The sequence below is a fragment of the Numenius arquata genome, chromosome 16 (genome assembly GCF_964106895.1).
Source record: "Numenius arquata chromosome 16, bNumArq3.hap1.1, whole genome shotgun sequence".
NCBI lineage: Eukaryota > Metazoa > Chordata > Aves > Charadriiformes > Scolopacidae > Numenius > Numenius arquata.
Genome location: NC_133591.1, coordinates 7,049,772 through 7,067,871, shown reverse-complemented (window position 1 = coordinate 7,067,871; position 18,100 = coordinate 7,049,772). Strand labels below are relative to the sequence as shown.

The window sequence follows — 18,100 nt, the reverse complement described above, 5'->3', positions numbered from 1 at the left end:
GTACATTCCAGTGAACATTGCCACACAGAAGCTGTAAACTATTTTGGATAAAAGAACAGATATAAACATTGAAAACCTTGTTAGTTGGTCTATCAGTAACGCTTTGGTTGACAGGGCACCTTGCTTTCAAGCCATCTGATGGCATTGCTAAATATGTCAGTCTCATTAAAAATAGTTGAAATAGGAATGAATTCAGTGGTTGAGGTCACTCAAGTACTCTGGTAGAGTCATTATTGAATTTCTACTAGTGTGATTACAAAGAGTGCACGCTCAGTCCATTAATTTGCAGCACAGAAACCAAAAATCAATCGGGTGCTACTTAAAACTCCTTTTGTGATAATTACCATCATGTATGCAGGTATACATATAGAAGGGGAGTGTGTAAGCTGCTGTTCGCAGCCTTGAACAGGAAAGAGATTATCTAGTTTTCTGAGCTGTATGTCAGAAAGAAGGAAGGAGAGAATAGTAAAAAATTAGTCTAAGCTTGGGGTGAAATTCAGACCGTAAAGGAAATTTTTCCATTTGCTTCAATGAAGCTAAGGTTCCTTTCCTGGAAATTTAACTGGAGCTGAAATTCCTAGCAAGTAATCAAGAATTCAGCGTTGATCTCTCCAAAAAAGCCCTCTACAAGCATCTCAGTTTTCGTTAATAAACTTGCTTGCCCATGAAGTTACTAGCATGTTGACAAGGTAATAATGGGAAACTTGTATGAGTTCTTTGTGAATGACAGTGAGACAAACTGGTATACATTGTTTCAGCAGATCTACACCGATTTATACCAGTCGTTGATGCTCCTCATTTCGACCCTTCAAAGTAATAAGAACTCATCACAGATTTTTCCAGGGAAAAGTGCTGAATTTCTCTGCTTAAGGAAAATTGCATTGAAAAAACATTGGCAACTTTTGTATAATACTGCTACTCTCATTTCATTTTTCATTCTTAATTTTGAAAGTGTTACAAAAGACTATGCTTACAGATCTTAATCATCCAATATCGTCTACTGAAAGAAACAGAACCCAGGGGTCTTATTTAGCCAGAATTTGATGGATCATAACCAGTATTTTTTTTTGTGAACTCACAGGCATCTACTACATTTCAAAAGAGCAGCTCACCTCCACCTTGTTCAATTGCCAGGAAATATACAGTATCCTCCAAACACTTCCTATGCCCCTTCTGACCCACCAGTTCATGTAACAAAAACCAATTCTAACCAGGTGATTTGTACAAGCACTTGACACAGTAAGACAAATTCTACACTGATTTACACTTAAGGGACTGTGGCTGCACAGGTTAAAAAAAAAAAAAAAAAAAAGGTTGCCTTTTAAAATGTCAGTATTTGCTGATATTCACCATGAAGTGATAGTGAAGAAAAACAACATCTTCCTTCATTCCCAGAATGTGAAATACCAGAGGTCTCCCTGCAGCCTGAATTGTAGATAAATTATGACTTGCAAATGATGACTTATAGAAGCCAATAAAGTAACTACTCCATTTTGTGTAAGTCAATTATGTGTGGAGAACTGCAATGATCTTTTATGCAAGCTAGTTTTTCAGACTACATGAGTTGCTTTGTCTGTAACAAGCAAAGATTTTTCCTTTCTAAGCTTGTAAAAGCAGATATTATCTCTACCTACTATCTAAAACATCCAAGGTGAACTGAATGGAATCCATCATAATAGAATGTGAGAAGTCCTTGGTTTTGCCGAGTTGTGTTATGTCCAGCTTGAATGACATGAACTGTTGTGTTTGCTAAAAGTGCTCATATGTTGTAAAGTGTTTGCAGAACAATAATGATGATGCTTCGCTCAGCCTGAAGCACTGGTAATCTGACCCTACAGTATTTATGCAACAAATTAGTATCATCCCCTTATGAGACTGCAAAAACTTCAAACATGCTTCACACCAGGAAATGGATCCATTCAACTACTTTCAGGCAGAGATACAAAATTAAATAGGTGACTATTTAAGAGTAGGAGCCTTGTGATAGGCTAGGACCCTGCTGCATACTTGTCATAATATGTACAAATAATGAACACGCTGCCTGCTTCAGCAAGCCTACCAGTATGGCAGAAGAGAGACAGCAGATGGATAGAGACAGACAAGAGCACACAGAAATACTGAAAAAGATACTAGAGAGCTGTGGGAAGAGCAGCCCAGCTATAGCAAACATGTTTCTAAGAAGATAACTGAAGAAGAGTACAGTTTTCCAAGCCACAGAAAACCAGTGTCTCAAAGAAGCAAACACACCTCGACTGATGAACTAACAGCACCTCTCAGATCAGGTCTTCAAATTGTCCGAGTCCAGGACCTCATGCTGGTTTGGCATTCAAACCAGTATGTTTGTAATCACAGAACTGCATACTGCAATTGAGTTTAAACAAACATCTTATGATCTCGTAAGCTTGATCCTGGTTTAAATTACAAAAGGGAAAATCAGTAGGTTAATTTTGTTCAACTCAGCAGAGCTAAACCAATGTAAAATTGATGCTAATGAGACAACAGTTACATCTGCCAGCTTTTTAGGAAAACTCAACTTCCTCTATAAACCCTGTATCAATCATTAGTGATTTTACATGATGATTTTAATGTGCTTATAAAATTATTTTTTCATTACAACTATCTCCAACTAAATAAAATGTGATGGATGTAATGGCAGAGGCTAATGAAATACATTTAAACTCATTTTGAATAGTAAAGAGAGAAAAAAATTGAAGTCTGCAAAAAATGCCTTAGGTCTGTCTTTATGTTATTTAGGCCTGGTGAGAGACAGAACAACAGAAGACAGCCGATGTGGTCTCTGAATGAAGAAGGCAGCCACAGTAGTGTTTAACCATCCATCACTGCAGGTATACAAGTAACACCACTTACTTAATTACATACACAGGTCAACTGGGAACAGAACTTAACAACCTGAACCACAGTGACAGTCAGGAATGGTGACTGGAGTGAGAGCTCTGCCAAGAGTGGGGAGTAGGAGCACACAGCACCAGCAACATTGAGTCAGCTGTGACCATGATCTGCTGGTTTTCTTACCAACCTTGCCTAACTTGTAAGACTTACAACAAAGACTTAGCATCTATACAATAATTTTCCACCCGTCTCACAGAGCAGTCACCATTATTGTATACTAACAAAAGAAAGAAACAGAGATTTTTTTCTTGACTTTAAATAGGCAGTAAGTCACCAAACTAAAGTAACTTTGAGTGTAGAAGCAAATCTCAGTAAGCCAGTGCAGAAACAAACAGTTCTCCTGTCTAATATATTATGCTTTGCCTAAGGAAATGTAAAGGTCTCAGATAAGGTGATCCCTTACCACTGTCAGTTGGTTTGATGCTACTAATCTGACAAAGGCGTGAGTCAGGAAAAATGTTTAAAATCATCGAATTCTCTTTTATGAGATTGTAGCCTATTTTCCAGAGATCTCTCCTGACCAATTTTAAGCATCTTGAGTTCAGAGGAGTTTTTTTTATTACAAAATTCCTCAAGCAGCAATGGTATAGAGAGCTTACGTGTGTAAGAAATATTTCAATTTGCTCCGCTGAATACTAACAAAGATCTTATTCACTTTATTCTAGAAAGGTTTGGCTTTTGGCGCTTTTTCCTAAATTTTCTTCATTCTTTATTGCCTGACTGATTTATTTCCTCTGCTGTGAACGTTACAGAGGAAAGCAGAGTTGCTTGGCAGTATGATGTGGTATTGCTGAACTCAGCTGTTTATGGCTTTCAGCAGATGTTTCTGCTTCAAAGACAGTGTGAGAAAAAATACACATGCACAAATTCCTCCCCCCAATTCTGCATCTTTTGTCTCTCATCTTCCACTGCCTCCAAATCACAAGGAAGGCTGCATTACAATAGCTGCTAAAACACCCAAACCATGCCAACTGTCACAGATAAATAAGAGCTGACCTCACCCCAAATTAGAACTCAGGATTTAAAGTGCAAAGAGAAAAAATTAACAGAATTATCAGTCCATGAATGTGCTGCATCAGGAGATTTCACAGATAATCTAGCTATGAATTACAGTTTATTAAAATGGCAAGCAATAGGGATTGCTGTGTGCAAGAGGCAAGAACACAGCAGCTTTCAGCAGAAGATGCAAGTGGGACAGCCCAGCCTTTCCTATTGCATATTCCGGGAGCTCTGCAAAACACATGCTCAGACATAAGTCAAATACTGAAAAGTAGACTGTATGTTTTCTAGTCACTCTCTGAGAAATGATTACTTTGTCAGATATCACAAAATAATCTCACCCTGGACATCAGGAATTACAGTTATTATAGAACCTGACTATCCATTTGGAATGGATATAAAGATGTTGTCCCATTATTCCATGACTGCACATCCTATTCAATTTAATACGTGTGGGGCTCTGCTCTATTTACATAATAATGAACTAAAACAATATACCCAACCTGTTGGGAAAGCAGGGAAGACACTGACGGCAAGAAAGACAGCTTTCTCAGCAAGGCTGGGTTATTGCATGCATTGGCTAAGCCTCCAGCATTTGGTTTTGATAAGCATGTAAAAAGCTTTTCCAAACTATACAGATTTGCTGAGCAACCAAATTCGATGCTTTCATTTGGCAAGAAATATGTGAAGAATGACCTTTCTCTTGGTGCCTTAGCCCTTCTGCTTCCCAGCAGACCCAGGAACTCCAAAGCAGATCCGAAAAAAAAAAAAGAAATTATTGGAACTGTGCTGGAACTTCTGTAGAGATCATAGATAGATCTCATTTCATGCATTTTGTTATCTCATCTCTATTAATTAATTTCATTTCTTGGAGAGAAAACTCATGGGAATGCCTTACTCCTTAGCTAATGCTATGTTAAATTATCTATAAAGAATAATGTAGCATTTTTTGAATGGTCAGGACTGAGTCTAACACTGGGTCTATTGAAATCCAACATGGAAATTCATCTCAATAATGCCTAACAACAGGCTTTCAAAAACTTCATCTTAGATTATAATATCTTGCTTTGAATTTCAAACAGAAGAGAGAATTTTGCAACAAACCTGATAAGAAAGAAAATACTTTCCATTTAGTATCTGCCATAACACTTGTGCAGACCCTGCTGGTTTTCTGACTCAGCCTTTATCTGTTAGAAAGCTGGTATTCATGCCGATGATAAGTTAAACACAAATTTCTGTTGAAACAACTGACTGGTAATAGTGTTGTTATTTACTTGGACTATGGTAGGGCCAACACTCCAGTTACGGATCAGGGCCTCGCAGTGGCAGGAGCTAGATGAAAACTAGACGGACTTATGTTGTTGCCATGACAATTGTTATAGTTATCTCAAATTTGACCCTTCTGAACTTTCATTACTGAAAGTATTGAAAAGAAAGGGTCCTTCAGGCTCAGTGAGAGTCCTTGTCCAGGAGGGGTCCCATGGAATTTGCTTTTCCTTAATGCGAGTGAGGGCTTCCCATTAAGTCGAAACTACTCAGGATTCATCAGGTTCAACAAGCTGCCCCGCTCCCACAAGTCCCCAGTAAGACAGCAAGGCATAAGAAACAAATATTCCCTCTCAAGACAGTTAGTGCAGACACTTGCTTAGACACTGCGGCAGCCAGAGAGAGCAAAGCAACAGCAATGGAGCATCCGCCTCCTTCCTGCAGGCAGCCTACTCCTCAAAGAGACACCAAAGACATTCCTCATCCTTCCTCCCTCCCCAGCTCAGGGCTTTGATAAACACTCCTGACATTCAAAGCAGCAAAAGAGGAGCCATATGAAAGGCTCCTTTGGGAAGCAACCTTCTAACCCTAGTCTTCTGTGCCCTAGAAAAGATATTGTTACAAGGCACAGCTGGCTGATCCTCCACCATATGTGCAGATGTCCAGTGTATCTTTGGCACCTAAACCGTACGCTGGAGACATCTGTGCCCTAATTTGACCTGAAGCAGGCGTCCTAACATAAAGAGAAATCTTAAAATGCAAAGACAGCAGGCAGAGATAAATTATTTGGGAAATCAGATGAGAAAGGGTGGAGGGAAAGGATCTTTAAAGCAGTAGGTAAAGGCTTAGCTGTATTATTCCCAACGCTGTTATTGACAGCTACACACACACATTCCCATGTGTCATTTTAAGCAGGCAGATGCACATCACAGGAATGACTTGCCTTGGAAGCTCTGAGGGTTGCACTGGTAATTTGCCAGCAGCCTAAAAGACTGCACCTAATTTGCACCAAAATATGCATGTTGCTTAAAACAAAATACTGAGGAGGCCATAATGCTTGTTCATACGTGACTTTCTCATAAATAAATGGAAATTGGAAATTGCATCTCTTTTGGGGTTCAATGGTAAAAGAAATCCACCGCTGATGTTTTCCTCCCAAAGTATCTCTACAGGTTGTACAAATCAGTTTCTGCAGACACAGATGTGACCTCCTGAAGATGTATCCAACTTCCCAAGCATCTACTACTACAGCAGGGGCATGTGCCATCTCAGCTTTGATCCTGCCTCAATTATCAGGCAGAAGAATAAACAACTGTAATGAAAAAATCCTGACCCATAAGCACCAAATCTCTGAGTCCTTGTGAAAACTGATGTCCTTTGCTCAGGTTGCAAGGTTTTGAGGTCAGCAGGCACCACTGCCACTCTGCTGAGCTCTACAAACCACTCTGACCCAAAACTGCCAGGGGAAGATGACCCAGATTCTAAAAAACTTAATAACACCCTACTCGTAATGTGTGAATATTCTTCCCTGTGTCCATATACTGGGCACAGACTGACTGTATTCAGGTATAGCCAGACACGCACCCTACATGGCTTACAGTTTTTCAAGTTTGAAGCATGTTGTACACATACACTTTACTTTTATTTTTCAGTCACAAGAGAATTCACTTCACTGACATCCCTTGGCAGCATATGGTGCTGCCAGACAGAGAAGGGACCTGCAAAGAATCGTGACGGTTTTGTTGCCTTCCTCCATGCACCGATGATACGAGACACAACCTGGTAACATCATTAGCTGTTTCCATGTGAGTGCAATGACACCCAGACAGTGTTAAAAAAAAACACAAACAACTTAAAAAAACGTGTGTGTGTGTGGCGGGGGGAATAAATGATTGTGACACAGTCTGAAAGATAAACGTAACATCTGGAAGCACTCTTCCCAAGTCTGTCTCTTTATCAGACAGATGGCTGGAGAGCTGTAAGCCCACGGGCCTCTCAAAAGGTTCAAGGCCAAGAGGATAAAGTGCTACATCACAGCAGTTTTCCATTATGTCAGTTTTTCTAAATGTCTCTCTGTTCTCCCACACTCGGTTTCTCTACCCAGTCAACAGAAATCGAAAGCACTGGGTGACTCCATTCCTCCAGAAACAAAGTACAACATCCACAGGCAGAAACATCAGCCCAAGAACAGACTGAAAGCAGCTTGTTCCAGCCCACCTCCAGGTTAGAAGGAACAAGAGGAGTTAGGCCTAGATTAGCCCCAGTCACTGCTTCTTAGTTATTGACATCATAGCTACAGGATGCTCTAGTTTTGGCAGAGAAGCCAGCTTAAGAAACTCCCCTAATCCTCCTTGCTCTTACCCTTAATCCATCTGCCTTTCTCATCCCCACAACTGACAGCACACCAGCTGGTGGAGGTATGCTATTAAAAAAAAAAAAGACGAAAATTGCTTAGGTTAAAAATAACCCTTGCCCTGTCTTGGAAGAGCTCTTATACCCTGTGGTGGCAATCCGGAACAAGCTACACAGCAAATACGAGCCCTTTCACTGAAGCTGTTCTCAGGGTAGATGTCATCATAGATCAACCACACAAACCTTTAGGCTAGAACCAAACAGAGGCAATACTAAGGTATGGAAGTGGTTATAATAGTAACTAAAAATACCTCTTCATCTACCCTGAGGACACATTTCAAACCTAACAGCTTTCCTTCAGAAACAAGAAACAACAAGGGAAAACATGTGACCAAGCAGTTGTTTTCACTAATCAACACTGTTGTTATCCTCATCAATAGCTACTTGAATCTCAGCACAAATTGCATTATGAGGCACACAAACATTGCTGATTTCAAGCTGTTTTCAGTTACTTGCTACAGTGGTAAAGCCTTTCTAAATAAATCTAACTTAAGAAGCTATGGCTCTTGGCTTTAGCAGCACGAATTCAAAGAAAATAAATATTACTTAAAAAGCGTGACCCACTTAAATTCTCAAAATTTACTGGTAAACAATTATTGATGTGATGTGTCCTTGATTTTTATTATTTTTATAATTTGAAAGGTACAATAGCTGCTAAGCAGTGTTGCATTCAGATATAAACTGCTTGTTTTGAAATGCTTAAAATGTAATTACATGAATACACTAATGATAGTAGAAATACGCAAGAAAAGCAATGTGGCAACGAAAATTAGTAGTTTTATTGAACATGGGCATTTGTTTCTAGGGATATGAAGGGGAAAGAGTGCAATAGTTCTCCATGGTGTGTCAGGGAGCAGATAGAGAAAGGCCAGAATTTCCTGTTCATGTACTAAACAACTCAAGACAGCACTCTTCCCATTACAACCAGAACAAATCCTGGATGCAGTTTTATCTGGCTACCACAAAATAGTTTGTAGGAGGAAGCACTCCAGTGTGCTGAGAATCTATTATGAATTTAAGTAATATTCTGACTTACTTCACAACCAACAGGGGACATGTGACAATACAAGGGGAAAGCCAAAATACTCCTGTTGGTTGGAACAGAGGAATAAGGCACAACTGTAGAATGCGCATCATTCTCCTTTCCTGCTGGCTGATTCTCTGAGCTGTGCTAGAAATAGAAGGCCATGTAAAGAAAATAACATACTATCACCTTCTTGACAAGCTGTGTGAATGTTCATAAAGCACTGAAGAACTACAAACTTTCATTTACTTGCTTTTCAGCAGCTCTTTTGCAAAGACAGTGGAAAACACCTCTCTGCTTAAATGAACTCTGCATATTTTTGAGCTGGCTGAGTTTGCTGCAAGAGAAGATTAGTTTGTGTTGATGCTGGAACTCCAGAACAGTACCTCACGTCTACACTGATCTTGCCACACAACTGCACATCACCCAAATGAACTGCACTGCTAAACTAGCCTGAAAAAGCTGGTGGCAGCACAGAAATATCCCATTAGGGACTTGCAATTCTTGACCAAATTAAATTAGCTCAGTAGAATATTTGTGCTCTGTGCATTGGGATCCAAGTGACACCAGAAACTCAGTAACTGTAATGCCCACTACATTGTATGTTTTCCCATTGGGATCTCAGTACACACCTGCCCACGTTTCTCTATCCAGCTCTTCCTTGTACACAAACATTTCATTCAAACCTAGGTTCATCATGCTTTCAGAAGACAGCGACTATTTACATACACAAATGAAAAAGGATTAATTAAAACATTGACTTTAATTTCCATAATTAGTGCTAAAAATATTTTAATGGGTTAATTAGACTTTATGCAAATTGGATTGAGAAGATTTAATTTGGGGTTTGATAACCTGACTATTATAGTTCCACAGTTGCAAATACACTCAGAGTTATATGCTATTCTAAAGCATGTCCCCCCTTTCAAACTGTTTTGTTTTTCACTTCTGGCATTCCCAATTGATATATTTTTCCTTTCCCTTTACCCCCCCACCCCCAAAGAACTCTCCACTGAAAATCTCACTAACTGCAATGATATCAAGTGTGAATACACTGAATCAAACGACAAGGGAAATTTCCGCACTTCACAGAAGTCTAATATTTCCCAGGCACTCTGACTGGGCACAGAATACAAATCTTAAAATCTGCTCAGTTTCTATGCCTGAAGATAGTACAAACCAAGTGCGTGGGAAAGCAATAACCAACCCAGCATCCACCAAAGATTTTATGATACTCTTCAATGAGCCCAGGTTTGAGGCTAATAATAAGCACAGAGCAAGGGAAGCATCGCTCGGATCTGTACAATGAAAAAGCTCTGCATGCTTGGACTAATGTACAGCATGGACTAATGTACAGCAGTGCTCTGAGAATTCATTGATACCCAGCAAGAGCAAAATAATTTCCACTGAAAGCAGCAATATACGACTTTACTATGTGTTACAAAAGACAATCATACTTACTGAAAAAGCACTGCTTTTATGTTTGTGGAACAACCAGACCAAGTCTCAGTAAAAACATATTAAACAGGAAAGCAGGCACCGGCAGCTTCGTACCAGTGCTCCCCGGAGTGCACTGCTCTGCCTCTGACAGTTACCAGTGTATGGCTTAGCACAGGAACCTCCAGTCCTGGAAGAAGTAACAGTTTGCAAAAGGGGATTCTTCTGTATTACATACAAGACACTAAATACTGAAAGGTTTGAATTATCCTGTACCTATGCATGAAAGTTACAGCGGTTCACCATGGAAGAAGTCATTGCTTGCTTGATGAACCAAGCACACAGGCTGCGCTACGTTCAGAGAAACAAGGTCAAAACTATCAAGCCAAAAAATTACATTCAGTAAAAACCTTTACAATTAAGGATATTCATATTCATGGCAAAATGACGCTCCCTACCCCCTCCTCCCCCCAACATAGGCCTATTCTATTCATTTTTTTAATTTAAACTGATGAATTTTATTACCTGGAAACTGAGATGTCCAGTTATAGGTCAGCAGATGGTACCACAGTTAACGTGTCTCCAGATTTCCAGGCTACAGGTTTAATAGCTATGAGTAGTGTTAATATGAGGCCTAAGTCTTTCAACCAGTGAATGGTATCATCAATATAAATGAGTTTAATGTGCCGAGAATATGAGGTTTCATACCTGTTCCTTGAACTTGGAGCTATCCTCTGACAAATAACTGTTGTGGTTGAATGCTTTCCACCGTTCCCCACTTCTTGTTTCACATCCCACTGCCGGGGGTCACTTGTCTTTGCACTGAGAATGTTCACACCTTTCTTCACCTTTGCCCTGTTGGAAATAGCAATTGTGAAAAGTTTACAAGAGAGTCATGCAGGACTGTGATCTTCCAAATGTAGCTCACTATATCGGTTTTAAGCTAAGTATCAGATATGTTTCTAATCCATCAGTAAATAAGAAAACGGTATCATGAACGCAGATCTAAGGCAACATATCACTTTTATTGGACAGAACCAGCTAACTCTGTGCCTTTATCCATTCCGCCAATAGCAGGCTGGAGTTATGATTAAGACTGAACCTGTAGGAAGACCCACACTCAAGGTTCTTTTCTCTATTGCAGCAATAATTTCTCCCAAATAGAAATTTGTCCCAACACAGAAGACTCAGAAAGGTTCTGTTCATCTGTATCAAGATAAACTTGTGCTTCATCATTGCACAGAGGAATACTTCACTAGAGATTTTTAAATAACCCATTTTTATTCTATATTGTATTCTTCTAGGTATCAACAGACAGGTTGTTGCTCTTCTACCTGACAATTCCCTCTTTGAAATCTCCATCTTGGAGAGAATACAGCTGTTGGTTAAGAGAAGACTTTGTAACTCAGAGATGTTCTTACAAGATGCAAGTTTCTGCCACTGTTAGTTGTTACGTACCGTGGGAAAGTTAACTGCATTTATTTAGTGATGCTAATAACATCAGCAATAACTCTATAGAGGGTTAATTATATGGCACTTGCTTAATTAAGGAGCATTTGTATAAAGAACTCCCAGCAAATACGCTATTTGGGCACAGGAATGAGAAACAGAGATCCTTATACAGAGTTTCTACTCAAAAGACACTGAGGGACAAAACTCCACCAGCACTGGGCTCACACAAGACGATGAGTATGTGGGGAGCAGGATGCCAGTTAGAAGTACATGGCTCTATGAGTAGCTTGGCCTCAGCATGGGATGGAGAAGGCAAAGGGCTGCTTAACTTCACACCACCAAAGTACATTCATCGTGGCCTCTACTCAGCAGGAACTGCCTTCACCATAGCAAAGAGGCTAAATCATGGTGAAAAATTGTATTTTTCTAAAATACTTACGCTACACAAAGTATTAGCTATTGAGCAGAAATCAGCATCTAACAAGATGTCGATATCTTCTTGGCATTTATGAGGACCCAGCATCTAAGTTCCTTAGAAAAACTCATCTTTTTGCATCTTTAGACACTAAAACTATTTAAAAACGTAGTGATGAATGATTGAGAGTACTTATCTTCTCGTTGGAGTTTTTCAACAGTGAGAAAAAACACAATTAATTTAAGGCACTGAAAAAGAAAACTTTTTTTTTTCTCAGTATAAAGGCATAAGTGCTTAATTCTCTCATTTGTAACATGAAACACCATGGAGCTTCACAGATTACAGTCTTACTCTAGTAAAGCTAGCACAAACCCGATGCATCTCTAATGCCTTCAGCTGAATTACTCAGAAATGAAAACAGAAAAAGTAAAGGGAGAATCAAATCCATTACCAAAGGTTCATTAAAACTCTTTAAACTTCCATTTAATTTTCCAGTGTATTACAGTTCAAATAAATGAACAATAAATAAGCATTTCATTTATAAGTAAACATTACCACCAATCTTGAAATCTGTATAAATCCATCAGTATGTTTTTGGTAGTGTGTATTTTAGGAGATGTTTGGATGTATTTTAGAATACTCTTATTTAGCAACTGGAGAGAAGTAAAACCAGATCATTTAGATACTTTGTTCAGCTGTTCCCTGAGATGGGCTCTGAAATGGCATAATGTCAGCCAAAATGAGGTTCCTCATGTTTGGATTTTCAACAGAATTACAACTTTGTCAGCAGCTGCAAATTGCTTTTTCCACCATGTAGCTTGACATAGTCAATACCTGGGCTCCTGTTAATTAGGACAGACATTTTGTATGGCCAAGGTTAGCGGTAAAATACACTGCCAGAGGACGAAAGACCATGGCTACAATGCCATTTTGTTAATTAAGTATAGTATGGGGCATTAAGTTGAGCGGTTTTCACATACGCCATTATATAAAGCCCATTAAAACAAAAAAAAAAATTCCATCCCAGGGTAAAGTAGGTTATGTTTAGTGAGAAAAATCAATGTTGTGATTGCACTTAGTGCTGGAATTAGGGTATGAACACCCAGAAGATTGAACTTCCTAAATAAATATGCAGAAGCACAATTTGCAACTCTCCCTCTAAAAAGGGCATTGAGTTTTATATAACAAGGTCAATGGATGAATCAGAATTAAGTCAAACAGTACTGAGCCCCATACATTTTTAAATGCAGGCTGTATGCATATGCTACAAATGTTTTCACTTAAATTTTTATTTACTTGAGTGCTAGCAAGGAAAAGTCTATTTAATTCCTTACCAAAGATTCCTTGACCTTGCTGTATGCTTGTGATTAAATATTAATTTTTTAAATCAATAGTGTCAACTTTGTACATAAAAATTTGTAAGTTATACTACCTCAATAAACCCTGAGACCGAGGACCTGGAGGCCAAATTGCTTGACAGTCTCCTGTACTTACCCACCTAATCGATGCAGTATATATACATTTACCATGTTTACTTAGGCAGGTACAGTGACAATAGACAGAGATGACAAACAGCTGAAATACTCCAGGTTTCCTTAGTGTGTGGTTCCCCACTCCAACCGGAAAATTCTCCCCTTTGCCATGTCTGCTTATTCACGAGTAGATGGTCGTCCTCACACAGAGGCCTTTCTGCACAGCTCTACAACCTGCAAGTATCCACCAGCCATAACTTACCAGCTTGGACTTCTACCCAAAGTAAAGTCAAAATCTTCCACTCCAATTTATTCAAGACAGGTATTGTATTTACTGTGGGTGTCACTAAATTGCCCTGTCGCTTCAGCTACGTGCTCTCCACGGCAGCAATAATTAAACCAAGGCCCCAAGTCTGCTGTCCAGTAACAAAAATCACCTTTTCCTTCTCCTGCATCTAAACACAGACCCTGCTAAGCAAGGCACCTACATAAGCACGAAACCTATGGGCAACAGCTCTTTTATTTCAGTTTGATTGTCTATGTGCTGAAAGATAAGCACAGTTTTTGATCTTTTGACAAAAGCAGACCTTACAATGGAAAGATGAAAGAAAGACCATCATTAAGAATGGTGCGGAATACCAGAGGTCAGCTTCAATCCCACACTGGATAGAAGACTCCATCTGAATGGGTTTTTGAAGCTTTATGAACACATGGTAGCCAGAACAGTGAAAGACTTTCTTGCTTGAACTTCTAAGGTTATTAATTCATAGCACAGGAAATCTCTGCCTCAGCTTTGTCTCAAAATAACTGTCTCTCTTTAAATCTCTCAAATGGAGAATTAAAACATTTTGCTGGCATGCAGAACAAGCAACATCTCAAAGACATCACAGGAAAAGTCTCCAGCAGCTTACCTAGAAATCATTACTTAATTTTGTCAAGATCAATTAAAAATATTTACTTACACAATCTCACAGCAAATGCATTTGTATAAATGTGGAATTTCCAAGCAAATATTTCATTTCCAAATTGAAGCTTTTAGTTGTATACAAAGATTTCCATTTCATAGAATCATAGAATCATCCAGGTTGGAAGAGACCCTTGGGATCATCGAGTCCAACCATCTACCCTACACTACAAAGTTCTTCCCTATATCATATCCCCCAACACCACATCTAACATCTAAACGTCTCTTAAACACATCCAGGGATGGTGACTCAACCACCTCCCTGGGCAGCCTATTCCAATGCCCGACCACTCTTTCTGTGAAAAATTCTTTCCTAATGTTCAGTCTAAACCTACCCTGCTGGAGCTTGAAGCCGTTCCCTCTCGTTCTGTCATTAACACCTTTAACATTAACATAACACCTAACACATTTAGCACCTTATCTTCTTAAGATGTCAGACTTAGAAATGATGCTTCTAGTTAATACATTCTGATCAACTACCGATGAAAATCTAGCTGTTCCATTTCACTGTCTTCAAATTACAAGAAATCTCAGCAGTATTTAGACATAACACCATACAGCTGATAAAGACAGTAACTGAAAGCAATTGAATCAGCAATAGCTAGAGCTGAAGATGTGACATGATTTCAGGAGCTCAAATTATAGTTTCCCATTTAAATTTAAATTTTAATCTCTCATAACTGCTATGGCCATGGAAGGGTTCTGCCACCTGCAGCAGTGCTATAGAGAGGGCAGACTGCTGAGTACTCCACACAGTTCTTCACATGCTGTATGATTTTGCTGATGTACGCTAATTCTAGAGAGCATCACCTCTCTTGTTCCAGAGAAAGTCATCCTCAAAGTACAGATCCAATCAGGGCTGCATTGCCTGGGTGTGCAGCAATACAGATAAGTAATCTATCAGCAAAGGGAAGAGCCTGAAGTTATGGGTAGAGTAACACTACAAAGAAGCTGATTAGGAATCCCTGGCTGTACAGGTCCGTAAGTCCCTTTAGGCTGGCACTAACACTGGGCTGACTCACTGGCAAGCTAAGTTGGTAGCATTAATCAGGGGATGATTTAGCTTCCTGGATGGCTCACTGCAAGATCAGATAAGCAGCAATGTCCCAGGGAAGCGCAGAAGCATGAAGCAAGGAGTGGAGGGGATGCAATACCTTCAGCAGCACCCCACCCTTACCTGGGGGGAGCAGCATTGTCACACTGCACTCCAGCAGGAACTTTACACAGCAGCTCAGGTAGACAAGGCTGCACTAAAGAATAAAAAGCTAAATCGATACTAAATTCTGACAACCTGTGAGTTTCATAATATCTGGAATAGTTTTCCAGACACTAAACCTTCTGGTTCCTGTTAGACTGTTTTCTGAGGGTTATACTTAGCTCTGCATCTTCTGTGCTCTTCATAAATGCCATGCTATTCTCAGCATGCTGTACTTTGATCTGAGCGCAGTCTGGTTTTAGATCAGTGACCACTGCTTTGTACAGACAGCCTCTTCAGCTCACATCTGTTGTCCAAGCTGCTGTGCCGGAAGACTTTTCTTTAGGAAGTATTTGAAACATAAATATTAGAGACAGATGCAGGTTCAGTCTAAGCGGGGGGATTGGCTCATCTGCAAGGTAGTCCCTGGGTCACACAAGCCGAGCGTGGGCATGCTGTACCTCACAATGCTGGTGCTAAATCCTCAGCATTTCCACGCATAAATCCTCATCTGTTTATATTTGTTAAGTTGGTGTTTCAACTTAACAAATACTGACCCCTTTTGGTCAGTCTTCTCTGGAGCCTCACTGTTTCTTGCCACTCTTTGTTTATCCTCCCTTAGTTACCCAGACTAGTAGAAGCCCTTGACACTACTGACTGTAAAGGTCACATTGTAAGAAATTATTTTACTTATCTCCTGAAACCCAGGGACCCTCTCCTGGTGGCCTGTTTCTGGGCTGCACTTTACAGTAAGTCTCTAACCTTCCCGAGTTCTGCCAAAAAAATTTCAACTTCTTCCTGCCGTGATTTAAGTTCACTCCTTTCCTTCTTTGTTCCCAGAGTAAATCAGGAGATTAAAGCCAGCTGCAGGAACCCATAAAACCCAGGCAGGAGACTAACCACAGCAATTAAGCAAGATTTGTTTTATTAAGTAAATCTTTTTCCTTTCATCTTTCTATGTGAAATGAGTTGCTAGATCTCACCGGAGCTCTGAATGAACAGGACCGACATCTGCCTGGCAAAACAATATTCACCAAAAGCCTCGTTAGTGGCCTTAGTTGAGAAGCCAAAAGCAGAACAGAAGAATATGACCTGGTTAACCATGTCGACCTTTCAAATGTGCTCCTTTAATTTGCAAAACACACGAAGAGAGTAACTGTGATTAAGCAGCTACAGCTCTGCTTTGGGAATATGGGGGATCAGGTATCAACTCCAGGCTTCTGGCACGACTCCGCACAAGCCACAGGAGCCCTGTTTGCCTCCCTCCTACCCAGCAAGGAGACTTCCACCTCTGCTTCACGTGGCCATCTCTGCTGTACAGGCTTTCATTTACAAGCCATATGCACAGGTAAGCAGCAGAACAAAGCCTCATCTCAACTGGAGAATTTAGGTACTAAATTTATTAGGTAATAAATTACTGCCAGTAGTAGTATTTCAGATTTGGTTCCCATTAAGAAGGCTAGTTCAAAGGGCCATCCATGCAAGAATTTTGTTTTCTTTGATTTCTAGACTTACAACATGGGTTAATTATCAGTAACAGCGAATATCTTTCTCCTCAGAGCATCCTTTCTCCTTCAGGCATTTTCCTTCTCGTGGAGTATTCAGAAAAGGCCTTCAGGAAACAGCATTTGTGAAAAAAAAAAAAGGTAAACTCCCTTTAAAATGTCAAAACAGCTAATCTCTAGGTATTTAGTCCTTGCTCTTCACTCCTTCCCCTTTTCCTTTCACTTCTTAGAATGTTGGTCTATTTGAAACAACCTCAAAAAAATGCCATGTCAAAACAAAAAAGATTGAAATATTTTACTTTGAAAATGCAGTAATCAAATCCTTAAGAATTTCCCAACCAGAATGCCTAAGCTTCTTGAATATAGGTGCAATTCTGCGAGCAGCTCAGGCAGATTTCACTGTTTCTGAAACCTCCTCTGTCAGCTGAATTGGACTAAATTCAGCTTCCCCAAAACTGTGTATTTTGGTGACTTCACTGTCCATTCAAATTATATAAACTCCTTCCCTTGCCAGAGAGGAATCCTGCGATTCAAAATTGCTCAGGGGCTGTTCTTTTGTAGTGATTCTTACATAATTGAAATTTCTTGAGACCCTAGGAAAATCAGCTTTTATTTCAATGGGAATAGGTGCTTCATATCCCTTAGGAAGCTTTGAAGAGCTCAGCTGCAAGGCACGAGGTGCATGCTGTCAGCTGTATTTTTTTTATTTTTTTTTTCCAAAAAAGAAATTCAGTGTGCTTTGGGATGTTCCACTGAGAGAGTTCTTTGGTTTGGGGCAATTTCTGTGGTTAACTCTTTGTTAGCATGACCAGTCCTCTTGTGGTGTCAGGTATCCCATTATTTATTTTAAAAGAAAAGGAAAAAGAGACACTTCCTGTGATGCTCGCATACTACTATTTAAGGCACAGAGATGGTAATTTAACCTCCTAATATATCTCATGGCAAAACTGCTTTCTCCAGCACTGAATGTTAATAGCACTAGTTAAGGGATTATGGGAAAAGTAGGAGGGAAAAAACTCAATATAAATAAAAGCAGGAGGGAACTACAC

The 18,100-nt window shown here is 39.7% G+C and overlaps 1 protein-coding gene across 2 annotated transcripts in view; it reads right to left on the bottom strand.

Annotated features, from left to right (window-relative positions):
- TMEM132C (transmembrane protein 132C) overlaps positions 1-18,100 on the bottom strand; it is a 213,961-nt gene that overhangs the window by 82,570 nt on the left and 113,291 nt on the right. For both annotated transcript variants that reach the window (XM_074159483.1, XM_074159482.1), the window contains exon 3: positions 10,757-10,903. In XM_074159483.1, coding sequence (XP_074015584.1) covers positions 10,757-10,903 — 147 coding nt within the window. The remainder of the gene's footprint in view (positions 1-10,756; positions 10,904-18,100) is intronic.